Source organism: Brassica napus, chromosome C6 (genome assembly GCF_020379485.1).
Source record: "Brassica napus cultivar Da-Ae chromosome C6, Da-Ae, whole genome shotgun sequence".
NCBI lineage: Eukaryota > Viridiplantae > Streptophyta > Magnoliopsida > Brassicales > Brassicaceae > Brassica > Brassica napus.
The window spans coordinates 6,361,424-6,379,966 of NC_063449.1; the positions used below are offsets into that span (position 1 = coordinate 6,361,424).

Sequence of the window (18,543 nt, forward strand, 5' to 3'; positions counted from 1 at the left end):
AGTAAGCACTGATTCTTTTGGCTTTCACTGCCTTGGCGAGACGGAGCCCCGCGATGAGGGATTCCTACTCAGCTTCTCTGTTTGACGCCGCAAAACCAAAACTGAATGACTGCCGGATGAGTTCTCCTGTTGGTGATTGCAGTTGCACTCCTGCTCCCGACCCTTTACTCGTGGATGAACCGTCGACGTGTAGGACCCAGTTTACACTTGGTAGGATAAGGTCTTGCTCCAGCTCTGGTGTTAACTCGATCAAGAAGTCGGCAAGGACCTGCGACTTTGCTGCTGTGCGATTCTTGTACACGATGTCATGTTCGCTCAGTTCCATCGCCCATTTAGTCAACCGTCCTGACTGGTTAGTATTATGCATAACCGTTCGGAGTGGTTGATTGGACAGTACTTCAATCGTGTGCGACTGAAAGTAGGGTCGCAATTTCCTGGCCGAGGTGACGACAGCTAAGGCCATCTTTTCGAGTGTTGGGTATCTCGTCTCCGGCTCGGTCATCCTTTTACTTGTGTAAAAGATTGGTTTCTGTTCTCCCCGATCCTCTCGAATGAGCACGCTGCTGACGGCGGAGGATGTGACGGCTATGTAGAGGGACAATGTGTCGCCGGCTTCTGGCTTCGATAGTACTGGGGGGGTTGTGAGGTAATGCTTGAGTTGATTGAACGCCTCCTCGCACTTTTCGTCCCAGACGAACCTCTTATTTCCCCTTAGTATCTCGTAGAAGGGAAGACACTTATCGGTTGATCGCGAGATGAACCTGTTGAGAGCTGCTATGTGTCCGGTTAGTCGCTGGACTTCACGGCTGTTCTTTGGGCTTGGAAGGTCGAGGATCGCCGAGATATGCTTGGGGTTAGCTTCGATTCCTCGTTGAGTGACAATGTAGCCGAGGAATTCTCCCGAAGTGACACTGAAGGTACATTTGGCCGGGTTGAGCTTTATCCCATAATCGTTCAAGATCTTGAAGCAGTCGTGTAAGTTGTTTAGGTGATCGTCGGTCTTGAGCGATTTGACTAACATATTGTCGATGTATACTTCCATGGTGTTGCCAAGCTGATCGGCGAACATTCGGTTGACGAGTCGCTGATAAGTCGCGCCGGCGTTCTTTAGTCCAAAGGGCATCACCTTGTAGCAGTAGGTCCCTCTGTCGGTGATGAATGCTGTTTTCTCGCGATCGTCGGGATGCATCAAGATCTGGTTGTATCCCGAGAAAGCGTCCATGAAGGTTAGGAGTTTGTTACCAGCAGTTGATTCGACGAGACGATCGATATGAAGGAGTGGGTAACTGTCCTTTGGGCATGCCTTGTTGAGGTCCGTGAAGTCAACGCATATGCGCCATTTGCCGTTTTTATTTTTGACGACAACCGGGTTAGCCAACCATTCGGGGTATCGGACTTCGGTAATGAAACCCGCGTCGAGGAGCCTGTCGACTTCTTCGTTTATGGCTTTAGATCGTTCTAGACCGAGTTTTCGTCGCTTCTGTCGGATGGGTTTGAACGTCGGGTCAACGTGCAGTTCATGGGAGGTAACTGCGGGGTCGATCCCCGTCATGTCGGAAGTCTTCCAGGCGAACGTCGAGGCGTTGTCTTTGATGAAAGAGATGATCCTTGAACATATGTCGTCGGAAAGGTAGACGCCAACTCGGATGATTTTCATCGGGTCGGACTCATCAATTGCGATTTCGCGAACTTCCTCCTTCTGGGGGTATATCTTGTGGAGTGGTTTACTGACGGAGTTGACAAGGGAAGCTTGTTGCTGCATCTTTACAGTTGCGATCAGCTGTTCTCTCGCGGCTTGTTGATCTCCCCGAATCGTCTGTGTTTTGCCGTCTTTTCCGGGAAACTTGATGCATTGATGATAAGTTGAAGGAATGGCTTTCATGTAATGCAGCCATGGTGTTCCGAGTATGGCATTATAGGGTGCTTTGGCACGGATGACGGAAAACTTGACGGTGCGGGTTATACCACCTGCGTGTACTGGAAGACGAATTGTCCCGATCATTTGCTCCGAGGCTCTGTTGAAGCCGGTGAGCGTGCGAGAGGAAGGCTTCATATCCCTTAAATCAACTCCCATTTTGTCGAGTGTGTCGCGAAAGATGAGATCGACTGAGCTGCCGGTATCAATAAGGACTTTTGCGACTAGACATTCACCGATGTCAAGGTCGACAAGGAGAGGATCGTTATGTGGCATGTGGACGCCCTTGGTGTCCAGTGCCGAAAAAGTGATCTGGTGATCATTTTCGACTGGAGAAGGCCACTTCTTAGAGGTGGTTGCTTGACGTTTGTAATCCTTGACGGCTCGAACCGAGTCACCGCAAGGTGGTGATCCGCCCATTATGACGCTAATGTGCGGGGCTCGGGTGGCTTGCATTGATTCGAGTTGCTTCCTCAAATCGTCGGTTGTGTTCTCGATTTTAGGAGTTTTGATTCGAGACGTCGTCGCAGATCTGACCCTTTCGAACGGTTGAGTTGGATTCGCAGGTCGTCGGCCTTTGAATTGAGCTGGTCATAAAGGTCGCCAGTTTGACCGACTCTCCGGGCGTTGCATTTTGGGATGGTCGCACGGAGGTCGGTGGTTCCTGTTTTTTTGCTCGTAGCGCTCTTTCGCGTCAATAGAATGTGCAGGTCTTTATCTGTTGTCGAGGGAGCGAGAGACTGCTTATCTTTGCTGTCCATTTTATCGCACGGATCTGGTTGCACTGTCGGGACGTCATCGTCAGAGGAGTCGCAAGGGAGAGAGAGTATGACTTCCACTCGTCGCCGGCGACGCGGGTGTTCGTCTTCTGATGAATCGTTGGCGGGGCCGACGTTGTTGACGGGAGTGCGCTCGGGGCTTACTCTTTCCTCGCTCGGGGCCGTGTTCTTTTGAGACTTCTGTGCCTTCTTCTCCTTGTTCTTACTCCAGCTTTTGGTGGTTTTCGGTGTCGTAGGAGAGGTGGGCATTTGGATTGTCCCGTTAGTGATCCCTTCGAAAAACTGCCCGATGAGGACCTTGCATTCCTTCGTGTCATGGGAATCCCTTTTGTGGTAGAGGCACCATTTTTTTGGCTCCTCGGAGTTTGAACTCGCTGGTTCGGATGAGCTTGACTGCTTCGGAGCGGGGTCTCGATCCCAGTGGTTCCAGCCTTTCTCTCGCGTGATGGCTGCTGATTTTGGAGATTCCTCATTACCGACCGAGCTAACGTAGCCTCGCTTATGAGTGGTATTTCCACCGGTGGAGTGCTGGCGGGGCTCGGGGCGGGTGTCGTTTGTTCGGGAGTGTCGCTGTTTCGCTGCTGCTTCTTTTGTGAACTTTGCTCTGGTGTCTTCTTCCATGCGGATAAAGTTATGCGAGCGAGCGATGGCGTCGGAGACAGATTTTGTCGGGTATCGGTAGAGATCCTGACGGAATGTGGAGTCGACGTGCAAGGTGTTCATCAAAGATTCGACGGCGATATGGTCTGGAATATCGATCTTCGAGACAATAGCTTTGAATTTCTCCATGAAGTCGCGTAGACTTTGGTCGCTGGCGTGAGTGAGGTTCCACAAATCTGACACGGTCGCTTCCTGGTTGGTGAACATGATATAATTCTTAAGGAAAGCCGTCGAGAGGTCGTGGAAATAGTCGACGGAGTTTTCTCTGAGGCCGGTGAACCAAGTAAGGGCCGGTCCTTCTAGGGTTTCGACGAAGAGTAGGCAAAAACCGGCGTCTTTGTCTTCGTCGGTCAGGTTTGCGCATCGCATCGCTATGTTAAAAGACGTGACGTGAGTAGAAGGGTCAGAGAGACCTTTGAAGGTTGGAAGACGGAGTTTTTCCATCTTTTGGAGTCGCACGCCGGTAACCTTTTGCGTGAAGGGTGTACGAAGAGATTCAGCGAGTACATGCTCGATTTGGGGCGCGGACGTCGTCACCTGGTGGATCTTCGAATTGATGTCGAGGACCGACTGTTTTAATGCGGCTAGTTCGCTTGCGGTGTGCGCGTTGATGTCGTTACCGGCGCTTTGGTTATCGTTATCCCGCGCAGGTGCTACGTCGGTGGTTCGTTCTGTGGCGAACAGGTGTCGACGATACTGCGCTGTTGAAGCTTCGGCGTTTGCAGCGATAGGAGCAAGGATCTTTGCTATCGCCGTGATTTGGTCAACTGCCGCCTTCTGCGCCGCTTCTTGTAGGGCGAGGCGTGCCAGGATAGTTTCCATAGACGCAGGCGCTACTGGTGTAGGCGTAGGTTTCACCTCTGGAGCTTCGCGCTCCTCGCCTGACGAAGAACTGTCGTTGCTAACGACAATAGTGCTGATGTTACTTTGCTAGTGGCCCCACGGTGGGCGCCAACTGTTTGATCGGAAAACGGTAATAAAGAAGATGTGGGTTTAACAAAGACGTCTTATTTATGGTCGGGCGAACGTTCAGTCGGTTACAAGAGAAACGGAGAGAATGCGATAGAAAGGAAGCCGGTGGCTCGACGAGCTACCGGAAAGGTACAACTAACGGCGAGATGAAGAAAGGTGAAAACCCTAATCTAGCCGCCAAGTGTTAGTTGCTGATTTCGGATCCTCCTCTCGTTGTTTCTCCTTTCACTTATATAGATGTCCTGATGTTTCGTCCTTGACCTAATTTACGCCATCTCGGTGGGTCTCCTTTGCTGGGCCGAGAAGCCCGTAGACACCCGAGCAGCCGCTGAGCCGGGCATACTTCAGTCGATGATGATCGACTAAAAGTACTCAAGAGTCAAGCCGAAGGACCTGACTCTTAAGCCGACCGATCGAGCCGTCGCTCTTCCTAGTACGGGCCAGGCCTTTCTATTCTTCAGACCTTGTGGGGTGGTCAAATCCATCCTATACAGAATGCACCTTGACAATGAAGCATGCAGACGCCTCTTCGATGTTTCTCCCAGTTGCAGCATCTAGGAACAAGACATCAGAGAAACCTGATGACTTTGCTTCTATACCAACGATTTCACAATCTTTCAAAGTTTAAAATAGAAAAGCAAATTAGAGAAATATATATATTCCAATAACTTTATAGTATAGTTATATTGTAACAGGAAGACAAAATAGTTCAAGCCAGCAGCAACACACAACAGAAACTCACCTTACGGTAGTCTCCTACAGGAGATGAGTAGTGAGGAGCGTTAGAGATTAAGATATTTAAACATATTACGACATAATTGTCAACAAAGGTAGCTTGGCCGAGCGGTCTAAGGCGCCGGATTAAGGTTCTGGTCCGAAAGGGCGTGAGTTCAAATACCACAGCTGCCAATTTTTTATTTTACTTAAATCTATGAATCAGCATTGAATTATATACGTTTATCATCTCCTAACATATATTGTCATCATCGAGAACTGCAATGAGGTAAAACCTAAGTTTTTTTCCTTCCTAGTACTTTTTATTCAACGGCGACGACCCTGGTCTCCCTAATCGAAACGATGCCGTATAGTACCTTGAAACTGTAACACTGCCTAGTGCATTGTAACACGTCTTCATTACAAGTCTCACAACAGAAAACAAAAGAAAACACTCTAGAAGAGAAAGATACACCATTCAGTAAAAGGTGAAGATCATTAGCATCAGCTTATCCATATCTTCTTCTTCTTCTCAACCTTGACAAGGATCGATGTCCACCATCCAACCTTTTGTATCTTCAACAAGACCTGTCTGAATACTCGTCAACATCGAGTGAAGCTTCTTAGACAACGCTTCTTTTCCTGTTCTGTATTTCACCCTGCCATCAACCCCGAAACCAACATTAAGTATGTTTTATGAAACGGTCTTAGTATGTAACAATGTAAACACTCACTTCTTGTCATGGAAGGTCACGGTTTCAACAGCTTTAACGACCACTGCAGTTCCCGTGCAGAACACTTCATCTGCCTCTAAAAACTCATCCACTGAAACATCTCGTTCTTGAACCTGTGAAACATCTTGAGATCTTTGAATCTTGATTTCATAAAAAAAATGTCTATATGAAAATTTTATTATAATGTTGGAACCTGATAGCCGATATCACGGGCTAGCTCGCTTATGCTTTTCCTTGTGATTCCTGGTAAAATGGTTCCTGAAGTCGGTGGAGTGGACACAATGTTCCCCTAATGAAAACAAATCATTACTAATCAATGAGTTTATGCAAGGTTGAGACTTTCTATCGTATGTGATAATGTACCTTGACAATGAAGATGTTACAAGCAGACGCCTCTTCGATGTTTCTCCCAGTTGCCGCGTCTAGGAACAAGACATCAGAGAAGCCTGATGACTTTGCTTCCACCAACGACTTCACAACCTTTCAGAGTTTACAATACAACAATAAATCAGATTAATAGATATTCAAAGAACCATGTTGCTGTGGACTATATAATATAACTTACTGGAGAATAGTTTGTACAACTCTTGACACCACCAGTTCCACCAGAATGTGCTCGGTGACTTTTATGATCAACTCTAAGGTTCAGACCTGAGCTTGCCTGCAAGACGAAACAAAAAAAAATGGTCTTAAGGCAGAGTTTACTTCATCGAGTGTTCATCATAACAGCAGCAACACAACACAAACTCACCTTATGGTAATCTCCTACGGGAGATGCATAAATGAGGAAGGTGTACTCAGGCGCTGGAGCTACTCCAAGGATGGCGCCACTCCCTATTAGCAGAGGCCTTATATACAAAGCTCCTTTACCCGGAGGAGGAACCTTTAAAACCAAAAAAAAAAAACATTACGTACACCCTTTAGGAACTTCTGGAGATGATAGCAAATTGAATAGAGAAACATATGTAACATAGTCCATATACCCATTTCTTGTTGGCAAGCACAGTTTGCTTAACTGCTTCCACGAAGAACTCCACAGAAGGTGGTGCCATACAAAGCCTTTCTGCACCATCTTGCATACGGAGAGCGTTTTCGTGAGGTCTGAAAATCAGAATCCGGTCGTCTTCTGTCCTGTAAGCTTTCAGACCTTCAAATAGTCCCTACATATCCAAAAGGGCTTCTCTCAAACTCTCATATATACATGTATAAACACTAAAGTTCTAAGCTTTTTGCTCCCCTGTACACTAAAAAAAATCAAACAACTATGAATCTACAAAACAGTGAGATTTGGCATACCAAGCAAATAAACGTTATTGATTTTAAGATCAGAACAAGTTAAAAGAGAGAAGAGAACACCTGGCCATAATTGAGAATAGGACAACAAGGGCTGATTGAAATGTCACCGTAAGGAACAATCTTCCCTTCAGTGAAACTCTCTCCTTGTCTGCACTTGGCCACATACATGCAATCTGTCGGAATCAGAGAGAATCCGAGCTCCTCCCATTTCACATTCGCATATTTTTCATCGCCTTCACTGTTTAAACAACACATATCAAGAGAGATTCAGGATATTAGCAATAAAAAGGATTGATTTTTACAATAAAGGTTGATGATTTTGTTATACCTTGTACGAAGAGGTGACGAAGAAGGTTGCACAGATGGAGCCATGGAAGGAGGCAGACGAAGAGAGAGAGAGAAAGCAGTGAAGTGAAGTGGAGAGAGAGGGTTGGAGTGGTGACTCACGTGGTTTATAAGGCGGCGTCATTAAGGGTTTTGTTTCCTTTTGTCTCATCAATGTATTGTTGTATAGTGAGTGTGTAACGAACTTGTAGAATGTTCAACTAGGTTTTAAATGCCTGATGGCTAAAGACTATAACGTAAAGTGGCCGTCCTTTGTTGAACATTACTGTTACCGAACAAATCTCCAAAATTGCACATTTCTAAGTTTATATCACAAAAATAGCATTCAAAAACTAAAATGACCAAAATAGCACTTATCTAAGTTTATCCTTTGAAAATTTTAATTTTTTTTTTTTTTTTAAAATTTGAAATTTTATCCCCAAAACCTCATTTCTCAACTCTAAACCCTAAACCATAAAATCTAAACCCTAAACCCTAAACTCTAAACCCTAAATCTTAAACCCCACCCTTGAATGCTAGTTTGGGAACATAAAATTGATTTAGTGCTATTTTTGTCTTTTTATCGTAATGTTAAGCAAATGGGGTAAATTAACAAGAAAACAAAATAAATCTAAAAAATCACAGATCAGGAGCTGAAATTGATCATCCCGGTTCACCGTAGAAATCTCAACCTTAATGCTTTCCTCCACATTTTCTCGATCCTAGCGACGGAGGATACTCTCGCCGGCGTTGTCGTCGTCCTGCTGCTACCTCTGTTTCCTTGCTCTCACGAACACAAGGTAGAAAGAAGGAAGCTCAGTCCCTGTGAATCTGACTGTGAACAAGACATCGCCTTCGTTCGAAACGATACCTCACAAATTGGTTATATGATCTGCGCGATCCGCGTCGTCTTCTCTCCGGATCTGAGTTTCGGTTGATTGCCATTGTGTGTAGCCTACTTGAATTGAGTATTCTTGTTTCCCCAACTCCATCCAAGTCACGTGATCATTCCAATCATCACGTGTAAGCCATCTTCTTCTTCTTTGAGGTCTCTGTGATCTATGATCGTTATTTCGAAACGCATTCGAGCCTTTCTTTGTTACCTTGTGATTGTTTTGCTTACATTTGAGGCGTTTTCTATATATTTAAAATAAAAAAGTGTTGCTGATCAAATTTTGCAGGGTTTATGCCTAATCAAATTTTCGTCAGGGATGCTTTTGCTTGGTGGTGACTCAGGCTGAATAGTTAAGGAACACTGCTATTGAAACGATGTTATCATCAAGGTTTTCGTTTTTGGGGATGAGCAGTTTTAACGAAGTTAGTGAATCTTCGGGTGTTTCTGGAAGCAAGGTTAAACCAACTCTCAGTTTGCAAACGGATAAAGATGTGTACAGGCCTGGAGATTCCTTATTTGTAACTATCGAGGTTGGTTATTCCCCTGGAATGGATCATGAGAACGGGGCTAATCCCTCGGTTTTGGTGGAAAAGCTTAGTTTTGAGGTTAAAGGAGTAGAGAAACTGGAAACTCAGTGGTTTTCTACGCAAAAGTCATCACCAAGAAGCAAAGGACGAAAAGGTACTGAAAAAAAGAGCCTTTTGTTAATCTAACTGTTATATGCTATATCAGTTCGTGGAGATTTCTAAATTGCTGATGCTTTTGAATATCTTGAAACTAGACTTGTACCTGGTTGAGGAACACTAGTTTCGGTGCCATTCATGTGTACTTTTATAGTTATGTGATCGTATATCTTTTTGGTAATTTTCAGGTGAACACATCTTTCTGGACAGTTCAACACCATCCTTGATTTCTAATCAACTCTTATCCCCTGGGGCTAAGATGACATGTAATCTTGCCTGATTTTCTTTCTTTAATACTACATGAATATTGACATTAGACTATGCTGGATGCTGATGACCATCAAGCGTTTACAATTTCAATTTTTAAGCTCACAGGCATCTTTGTTTGTGTTTCTTTGTACAGTAATGGTTCGAGCTACACTCCCACCGATTATACCACCTTTATATAAGGGTGCTACTTTACGTTACCATTACTATATAAAGAGCACATTAAGCGGAAGATTGATGGCATTGGAAAACAGTCAATTTTACAAGGAGCCGACAAAAGAGTTCATCGAAGTGGTTAGTTTACTTGACTTTTGCGTGTTGTTTTTAGGTTCTGTAGGTGCAGTACATTGCGTTTTGTTTACCCTGATTGTTTGAATGCAATTATATTTTTCTTTTCTTCTGTGTAGAAAACTAAACTGGAGTTTACCCAAACATTTCTAGCTCTCTTGTGCAGACTTAATTCTGTAGAAGAATGTTAGATTGAAACACAACTTTTCTTGCTATAGTGCTTAAGCTCTGCTTGGTGCCTAATTGATAAGACAATCAAACAACTTTGTACGAGTCATTCGACATTCTTAAATCATCTAGCTTGTTGTTTCTCTATGGCGATGGCACGGCTACGCACCAGTGTTTTTGTTCAAAGTATGAGGTTGAAGCATAGGTTAGTCTAGATGTTCTTGGAAAACTTTCGTGTCACATGTACTACTTTGTTTTCTTACACATGAAGTGAGTTTAGTAGTTCGGTCAGTTAATTGTAATATCCTTTAATAAAGTAGAATTAGTACACAAGTGAGGCACCTTATAATATAATCCTAGAACTTAAAAATATTGTTTCAGTCTTGAATTATATTTCTACTAAAATGAGGTGTCCTTTAACTAAATAAGTATTAAGACCATGTAAAATCTGCATTTAATGGTTAACAAAAAAAGCATTTAATCATTTTAACTTATAAAAGTATGATATATAGATAGATATATATATATATATATTAAATGAGAAGCGTTGTAATAAATACGTTCACACTAAACTGGGCACATGTCACGTGTAGAAGCATTGTAATAAAATACATTCACACTAAACTGGGCACATGTCACGTGTAGAAGCATTGTAATAAATGTGTTCACACTAAAATAGACACATGTCACATGTACAGAGCTTCTCAGCCAAACTCTACATAAATATGTTCACACTATGTACTTTACGTTTTTAAATATAAAACTCGCATGCATGGTTATTCTTTATTATTTTTATTGTTTACGAATAGAGCTAGACAAATTATTCATAAATTTTGATTTGATTCCTGTTACTTTCCTGATAGCGGGTCTAGAGTGGCTATATGTCAGTAGTGAAATTTAGTTTACATGCCTCATATGTCATGATTCTTGATAGAAAATTTTTTAAAAGCATACTTTGGTGTTAGGACTCTTGCTTTTCTGAATATAATTTATTTTCCCCTTTTGTTATTAAATTTTTCTTATCAAAGTCGGCATAGTATTGACACTCGTAATCATGTTTTGATATACTAACAGAACACTCGAGTCCCGATCCAAGTATGGGCAGATCCCAAAAATAACGGGTTGCTTTTAGAGGATAGTCAAACCGATGGTAAGATTTGTTCTCAACTATCTAATTGTGAATTTTAGTTCAAGTTCTGAACTCTGTTTATTCATAGGACAACAAATACAGAACGTAGAAGGTTTTTTTCTTTTCCTTATGTTTGGACGGCGTTAGCAGCGCAAGCTGATGGCATCTTACGTTTTCTCTCAGGGATTGTTCCAACCAGTACCATTCAGACAGAAATATACTGGAAAGGGATGGATGGAGACTCTGAATGGGTACGACCATATTACTATTTATCTTTACTCCTACTTTTACAGCTTTTTGTATACCTATTGGTTTCATTTGCATGCTGGTCAACTTAAGAACAATCAATTAATTGTACTTAATGCAGATAAAAGCAAATGACGCATATGATAATGGTGAGGATGGATATGACAGTTCACGCGATGAGATCTCCTCAGTTTCTTCCTATCCGAACAAAGGAAATTTAAACAGGACTTTTGGCAGTTCGTCGTTCTTGAATTCTGGACCGCGATTATCAATGAAAGGCACGTCATATATTGAAGAAGGTGTTGGATCATCTCCTAAAGAGATAGTTTCTCAGTTGTCAGCTGCTGTGGTGTCTTATGACCCTGGACCTGGTAAATGTTAATGTGCATGTAATTGCCTAAAACAGCAATTTTTTTTACTGAGAATGTTACCAGTTCAGTTGTTTGCCGAAGAAGTTGTGAAAGGCTTACTTCGCTAACACAATTTCTCAAATACCAATAATGGTTGAAAGATGCTATTTTAGAATGTGTCCCGTTATCTATTTTTCTTATTAGCTCTATAACTGGTGAGCAAGGAAGGAATTACTGAAAAATGATTCCTATCTTTTTCCTAGTAGATGGCTTTTATCCTGGTAAATCATCAGATTCCGTGATTCGGAGCCAACAGCTCAACCAGACAAATGGCTCAGGAGCATCTAACTCCCCTGAAGCTGGAGCTGGAGAACCAATTCCATGTGAGCTATCTACACTGTTACCCTTCTCACAGTTTGAATATTTTATATGATTTAGTCTTCGTTTGTTTGTTGATGGCAACCTATCCAGTACAATCATTTTCTTGCAGCAGAAAGATTTACACGAGGAAGATCGTACAACATCAGAATGGATGATCAAGTCCTTCTTAGATTTTCCCCGAAGAATACCGACTCTACGTATTACTTCAGCGATAACGTAATGGCAGCCTCATGTAATTCCTCATTCTTTCATAACATTTCCTGCATTAATAAACGATTTTACTCCAATGGTGTGTGTAGATTGGTGGAACTCTTACTTTCTTCCATGAAGAAGGAGCTAGAAGATGTCTTGAGGTAAGTCCATATAATTTGCAAGTTTTTTTTTGTGTAATTCTGAAGTTGAGGCTATATCAAGGTCTGTTGAATTTAGCGATCTATATATCTGATTTCAGGTCTCGGTTACACTGGAAACTTCAGAAACAATAAACAGAAGATTTGTTCATCCCTCCAGGAGAAATTCTCCAACGCATACCAAGGTACAAATACAATGGAGATTTTTCTACTACATTGTGTTCTTTCTTCCCCTAACGCTGTCAACAGGTCCAAAGCGATCACCATGAAGTGGTTGCAGACCTTATTCAGACGAGCTTTCTGTTTTCGATTCCCACGGATGGTCCAATGTCGTTTACAACACCTCGTGTTTCTGTGCAATGGATTCTTCGTTTTGAGTTCCTAATTACTCCAAAGGATGTGCACTTGAGCAGGTATTACTCCCCAATACTCAAAATGGGACTTCTAATGCAAAGGATCATTCTCTCTTTCAATCTCAGGTGTTTAAGTTGTTTAAAGTCAAGTACACTTCTGGTTCTGTATGATTTTATAGGTATGAACATCCGTTGTTAATACGGGAAAGGGAAAAATGCGAATGGGTTCTTCCGATCACGGTACATGCACCACCACCCCGAACGTCATCAGCTGCTCAAAACCGAGGCGATACGCTCTTTGGTTTGGAGCCTTCTTGGGTTCGTAGCTAAACCACATGTTTTTCTTTTTTTTTTTTTTTTTTTTTGAAACAAACAACACATGTTTTTCTTCATTTTGCTAGTTTATATGCAAGATATAACGTTTTGCTAGTTTATATGCAAAATGTTTTACTTAAACGCAAATTGTTTTACTTATCGTAATGGTCTCTCTCCGGTAGATATCATCAGTAGATATCGTCAAGTAAGTTCAGGCAGTGATATATTTTACTTTCTGAAAATAGTCGGAGAATATTAGCCTCGATTTCGTACAGGGTGGAGCCCATACATGCTTAACGCAGCTCATTTGATGCGAACCGTTCTGGTTTTCTTTATGTTTCCAAGGCACGTGTAATGCCTAAATTAACATTGAACAAATAAATAGGATCCAGAGTGAACAAATCAAACCAACTGTTACAATAATTTTATTTCGAATGGAATCTACATTATCTCTTCAAATCCAAAACTATAATCAGAACACAATAATAGAATGTCGAATACCTACGTGTGTATCTGTCCGAAAGTATACAACATTTGTATCAAAATAAATTAAGCTACCGGTTAAACGAAAGTAACAAGACAGTTTGGCCGAGTGGTCTAAGGCGCCAGATTTAGGTTTTGGTCCGAAAGGGCGTGGGTTCAAATACCACAGCTGTCAACCATTTTGTTTTAATTTCCCTACATGAAAATAAATGAATAAAATCATTTTGCGAGGTATCCGTCGTTTGACCCAAACACAGGGCTGGCCCTGGACTAATTGAAGTTGATACCTTATGCAGACGAATGTCTGGTTTGTGCTTGAACAAACAAGTGCAAGCTCTAGAATACTTTTAATTAGGTTCGAATGTAAAAACGTTTTTTTTTTGTAAAAACCTGATAATAAAGGAACTCCAAAGAAATCAGAAATTTCCGTTTAAAAAAGGCGAAATCATCCATATTTTTGCTAAATGTTCTATTAATACTGAAATGAAAATGGAAAGAGGAGGAGCAATGTAGCTTGGGAAGCAAGTCATGATCTCATGAGCAGAGAGGTATGTTTACATAAAAGCATAACAGGAAGAATAGAAATACAAGAGAAGAAGAAATAGAAAAATGAGTTAAAAAAAAAATGAAAAAAAGAAATAGAAAAATCTCCCGTTACAAAACTTAAATTGTCTATATTTTTTTATTGGAAATTTTGAGACTTGAAAGCTCACGACATGGCTGGTTGGTTTCTCGTATCCAACGGTATTGTGATCAGAAAGTTTAAAAACATGTCTCTCATTTTCTTAATTGACGGAGCACTCAGCAAAATATCTGCAACAACTTTGGGACTTGGAATCTTGTGCTGTGTAGTTTGGTAGTTGACTCTTGTAGCTTAATAAGAGATGGGGAGTTAGACTTGTGAATCAAGAACTTGCAAATGGTGGAGGTTGTTGCTTAGGTTTCTCTTGGAAGAACCGTTGTTCTTGTTTGGTATAGGTGACCAGATTAAGCCAGCTGAAAGACGAACTGAATCGTTTTGAGGTGCTTCTTGAAAGATGCAGATGAGAAGCATTTTTCCATTTGCAGACTGTGTAGCTTTCATATGACCTTCTTGAGAAACATCGATCAGGAAGCCTTCTTCTTTTGACTCTGAATGTCCCCTCCCAGTTAAGAGAAGAGAACATAAATCATTGACACAGAAGGTCCTGCTTACTGTCGTTCTTACTATTAGCAATGCGGTTTTGCGTCAAGAGTTTGCGTTAGAGATACATGATTAAGAACACACACACAAATGAAAGCTTTGAGGAAAATGTATCAAATGGTTACAAATTGGAGAGAAGTGGAAATGCAACAATGAAAAAGTTTCCTGCTTTGAGAAATACAACTTTGACAACAATGCTATATATTAAAGCAAAAGCTGAACATAAAACCAAAACCAAGTTTAAGAACTGAGAGGATACACTTACACACATATTATTCGGAGCCTCATTCAGCATCTTCATTATTCTTGATGGTATCTTGGAAACTCTCCGTGGCAGCTTTTGGCAGCTTTCGGCAGTATTCGACAACAATATTTTTCAGGGATGGAAGAGCAGGAGGACTTGAGCATATTCTCTTTAATTCATTCAAACCCCTTAAACGGAGGGATTCTAGCTTCGCAAAGGGAACCGTCATATCAGGATGCACATTGCTAATACTCATTCCCTTCTCCTTATTTATTATTTCTTCTATTCTTCCTGAACTTGTCACGTGTAGATGCTTGAGATTTGGAGCAAACAATAACCAGGTCAATTCTTTTGGACCTTCCAAATCGTATATCGCAATACTGGAGAGGTGCCTGAAGTACGGAGAACTGTTGCATAGAAGATCTTCTTTCTCTTTGCTTTTCCAATCTATCTTTATCTCTGAGATTTTGGAGTACATAATATGAAGTTCTCGAAGACAACACAGAGCCACCGTGTTTAATGTTAAAACCTCTGCGGACATATCCAAAATCCAAAGGCGTTGAACACATCTCGCCAATCGCTCCATTCCTTGGATACTTTCCAGCATTAGAGCATCTTTCACGTTTACTGTTAAAATCTTCAAGTGCTCTAAAAGTTGTAGCTCTTCAATTGATCTTGCATCAATAAAAACACAAGAACAATATAGTTTCAACACCTGAAGATTTGGTAAGCTTGTTCCTATCCCATCAATGCTTAGCAAGACTGGTAAACTCCAGGTCTAGGCTTATAAGTTTCCTAAACCCCTTCAAACCAACTGGTAAGGAACTTATACCTGTGCGTGATAAATTGAGGTATTGTAAGGATATCAAGCTGTAAATTTCTTCCGGCAATTCACTAAGATACTCGTTACGCGAAAGATTCAAGACGACAAGGGACGGCATAAACTGAAAGAATTTACCCTGTATAACCTTCAAATCGTCATCCCCGAGAAACAGAGTCGAGAGGTTGGGGCATTGTGCAACACTCACTATAAGATCATCGCTAAGCTCCTTGTGCAACACTCACTATAAGATCATCGCTAAGCTCCTTACTCGAAGACTTAAGCCACTCTTACCTGTCCTTATCTCTGATACTCAATCGGCGTTTGTGTCGGGACGAGCGATCTCGGACAACGTTCTTATTACACACGAGACTTTACACTTCTTACGAACGTCCGAGGCAAAGAAGCGGTGTACAATGGCGGTGAAAACGGACATGAGCAAGGCCTATGATAGGATTGAATGGGGTTTGTCAAGGAAGTACTAAAGCTACTAGGCTTTGATCCAATCTGGATAGGGTGGATCATGACATGTATCAAATCGGTGTCCTATTCCTTCCTAATAAACGGATCACCACAGGGTCTGGTTAGGCCGTCGCGAGGTCTCCGGCAGGGAGACCCGTTATCCCCCCCACATTTTCATCTTATGTACTGAGGTATTGTCAGCTCTATGTGCAAAGGGACAAGCAGACGGCTCACTACCGGGAGTTCGGGTTTCGCACCATAGCCCACCAATAAACCATCTTTTATTTGCGGACGATACCATGTTTTTCTGCAAATCGAAACCGTCGTGTGTCTCAGCTCTCATGAAGATACTCTCGCTGTATGAATCGGTCTCGGGACAACGGATCAATCCACTGAAGTCGGCTATCACCTTCTCGGCTAAAACACCTGAAGCGGTTTGTGATCGGGTCAAGGGGAAAATGGAGATTTACACGGAAGGAGGGATAGGTAAATACCTTGGTCTCCCCGAGCAGTTTGGCCGCAGGAAGCGAGACATTTTCGCATCAATCCTTGATAGGATCCGCCAAAAATCGCATGGCTGGACGACAAAATTCCTATCTGGTGCGGGAAAGCAAGTTATGCTCAAATCAGTGCTCTCTGCCATGCCGTGCCACGCTATGTCTTGTTTCAAGTTGCCACTCTCTCTGTGCAAACAAATACAGTCAATACTCACTCGGTTTTGGTGGGATGCGAATCTGGAGAAAAAGAAAATGTGTTGGGTCGCGTGGGACACTACGGCACTGCCCAAATATGCAGGCGGACTTGGGTTCCGGGACATTGAAACATTCAACGATGCCCTTCTTGCTAAGATTGGCTGGAGGTTAATCAAAGAACCGCATTCTCTGTTAGGCCGTGTGTTATTAGGAAAATATGCATGGAACTCTTCCTTCATGGATTGTCCTGTACTAGCCTCAGCCTCTCATGGCTGGAGAAGCGTTCTAGCGGGAAGAAACATCCTGAAACAGGGCCTCAGTTGGGCTGTGGGAAACGGAGAACAGATCAGTGTTTGGAATGCACCTTGGCTCTCTTTCAAAACGCCCTGTCAGCCAATAGGTCCTCCAACGCTTGCAAATCAAGTCCTGATGGTTAGCGATTTATTATGCCCACTCACAAACAAATGGGAGGTGGAGAAGATAAGAAGTCTATTTCCTCAGTATGAGGACACTATTTTGCAGATAAAAACAAGCTCAACATCAGTCGCTGACACCTTGATATGGTTATCGGAAAAATCAGGAACCTACTCCACAAAGACAGGGTATGGCGTGGGAATGACAAGCGACAAACCTCTGACTCGTGGGAACGAACCAATTAATTGGATGTCTCATATCTGGAATGTTAAAACAGGACCAAAGCTAAAGGACTTCTTGTGGAGAGTGGTGCGAAAGGCCATCCCGGTCAGTTCCAATCTGGAGAAGAGAGGCTTCCAAAGTTTCAACTGCAAAGCGTGTGGAGCATATGAGGACGATCTTCGTGTCTTCCTTAAGTGTCCATTGGCGGAAGAAGTATGGAGCCACATCCCGATTCAGCATCGACCGACAAGTGCAATCTCCTCGGTCACTGATCTGGTTAAACAGGGCAGTTTCTTCACACCCCTACCTCCGACTGGATTAACCTCTCCACTATGGCCATGGGTGATGTGGAACTTGTGGAAAGCTAGGAATAAGCTTGTTTTTGAGAACAAAACATTTACAGCTCAAGAGGTGATCCTCAAGAGTATCAAAGACGCAAAGGAGTGGAGCCAAGCACAAACTGTCAACAGAGCATCATCGATCCCCGGCCCTCTCTCAATCCGATCGAATCATATCTCCCCCTGCCCCCCACCGTCGTTTCAGCCTGGTGTTCTAGTCTGCAAAGTCGATGCGGCTTGGGACACTTCGTCAAGAATGAGTGGTATAGGTGGGGTTTTCAGCGGGAGTAATGTGGCGTCTATAACCAACATCTCCGAGTCTCACGGTTATGTATCATCAGCTCTAATGGCGGAAGCCATTGCTGTCCATCGAGCGGTAGCGCTTGCTGTTAATTCAAACGTCCGATCCCTGGCGGTTCTATATGATTCCTTATCCCTGATCAAGCTTTTGAAGAAGGGAGGGTACCAACCTGAACTGTTCGGTATCATGTTTGATATCTATCACTTCATGTCTTTCTTTGATGTCATTTCCTTTGATTTTATTTCTCGAAACTTTAACAGTGAGGCTGATTCAGTGGAAAAATCAGTCCTTGCTTTGGCTGTAAGAAACCCTCTTAGTGGCGGGCAGAACTCTTCTTTGAAATTAATGCAATGCATGGTTTGACCAAAAAAAAAAAAAAAAAAGGAACTCCAAAGAAATCAGAAATTTCCGCTTAAAAAAGGCGAAATCATCCATATTTTTGCTAAATGCTCTATTAATACTGAAATGAAAATGGAAAGAGGAGGAGCAATGTAGCTTGGGAAGCAAGTCATGATCTCATGAGCAGAGAGGTATGTTTACATAAAAGCATAACAGGAAGAATAGA

General features: G+C 42.5%; 3 protein-coding genes and 1 non-coding gene across 7 annotated transcripts; 2 read left to right on the forward strand and 2 right to left on the reverse strand.

Annotated features, from left to right (window-relative positions):
• Positions 1 to 64: 64 nt before the first annotated feature.
• LOC106442121 lies at positions 65 to 2,335 on the reverse strand. Its single transcript, XM_048759584.1, has 2 exons — positions 1,411 to 2,335; positions 65 to 1,161 (listed from the first exon to the last, which is right to left on the reverse strand). Exons 1-2 carry the CDS (start codon positions 2,333 to 2,335, stop codon positions 65 to 67), a joined length of 2,022 nt encoding a protein of 673 aa, XP_048615541.1.
• A 3,057-nt stretch (positions 2,336 to 5,392) lies between these two features.
• LOC106439120 (branched-chain-amino-acid aminotransferase 6) lies at positions 5,393 to 7,559 on the reverse strand. The gene is made up of 9 exons (XM_013880492.3): positions 7,399 to 7,559; positions 7,131 to 7,308; positions 6,758 to 6,934; positions 6,526 to 6,657; positions 6,340 to 6,435; positions 6,138 to 6,254; positions 5,968 to 6,063; positions 5,775 to 5,887; positions 5,393 to 5,699 (listed from the first exon to the last, which is right to left on the reverse strand). Exons 1-9 carry the CDS (start codon positions 7,440 to 7,442, stop codon positions 5,573 to 5,575), a joined length of 1,080 nt encoding a protein of 359 aa, XP_013735946.1. The 5' UTR covers positions 7,443 to 7,559; the 3' UTR covers positions 5,393 to 5,572.
• Positions 7,560 to 7,958: 399 nt separating this feature from the next.
• LOC106442120 lies at positions 7,959 to 12,960 on the forward strand. 4 transcript variants are annotated; one of them, XM_022704243.2, is made up of 14 exons: positions 7,959 to 8,417; positions 8,576 to 8,970; positions 9,161 to 9,238; positions 9,376 to 9,533; positions 10,770 to 10,845; positions 10,913 to 10,936; positions 11,008 to 11,075; positions 11,192 to 11,441; positions 11,684 to 11,803; positions 11,911 to 12,017; positions 12,101 to 12,154; positions 12,253 to 12,336; positions 12,401 to 12,564; positions 12,684 to 12,960. In XM_022704243.2, the coding sequence occupies exons 2-14, from the start codon at positions 8,664 to 8,666 to the stop codon at positions 12,832 to 12,834; spliced, it is 1,641 nt and encodes a 546-aa protein (XP_022559964.2). In that variant the 5' UTR covers positions 7,959 to 8,417; positions 8,576 to 8,663; the 3' UTR covers positions 12,835 to 12,960. The 4 variants fall into 4 exon arrangements, with proteins under 4 accessions (XP_022559964.2, XP_048617653.1, XP_048617655.1 ...); XM_048761696.1 differs by having other exon boundaries at positions 11,687 to 11,803; XM_048761698.1 differs by lacking the exon at positions 10,913 to 10,936.
• Positions 12,961 to 13,397: 437 nt separating this feature from the next.
• TRNAL-UAG lies at positions 13,398 to 13,477 on the forward strand. The gene has a single exon. It is a non-coding gene; the product is annotated as a tRNA-Leu (tRNA).
• The last annotated feature ends 5,066 nt before the right edge of the window (positions 13,478 to 18,543 follow it).

What these genes read in the sequence shown, in the direction of transcription:
- LOC106442121 (XM_048759584.1), bottom strand. Translation starts at nt 2,335, where the DNA reads ATGGGCGGATCACCACCTTGCGGTGACTCGGTTCGAGCCGTCAAGGAT. An exon ending in CGACAGGCTCCTCGACGCGG is followed by an intron (nt 1,162 to 1,410) that starts GTTTCATTACCG and finishes GCGAGAAAACAG; the next exon opens with CATTCATCACCGACAGAGGG.
- LOC106439120 (XM_013880492.3), bottom strand. Translation starts at nt 7,442, where the DNA reads ATGGCTCCATCTGTGCAACCTTCTTCGTCACCTCTTCGTACAAG. An exon ending in CTATTCTCAATTATGGCCAG is followed by an intron (nt 6,935 to 7,130) that starts GTGTTCTCTTCT and finishes TTGGATATGTAG; the next exon opens with GGACTATTTGAAGGTCTGAA. An exon ending in TGCTTGCCAACAAGAAATGG is followed by an intron (nt 6,658 to 6,757) that starts GTATATGGACTA and finishes TTGGTTTTAAAG; the next exon opens with GTTCCTCCTCCGGGTAAAGG.
- LOC106442120 (XM_022704243.2), top strand. Translation starts at nt 8,664, where the DNA reads ATGTTATCATCAAGGTTTTCGTTTTTGGGGATGAGCAGTTTTAACGAA. An exon ending in CAAAAGAGTTCATCGAAGTG is followed by an intron (nt 9,534 to 10,769) that starts GTTAGTTTACTT and finishes ATATACTAACAG; the next exon opens with AACACTCGAGTCCCGATCCA. An exon ending in ATTCTCCAACGCATACCAAG is followed by an intron (nt 12,337 to 12,400) that starts GTACAAATACAA and finishes CGCTGTCAACAG; the next exon opens with GTCCAAAGCGATCACCATGA.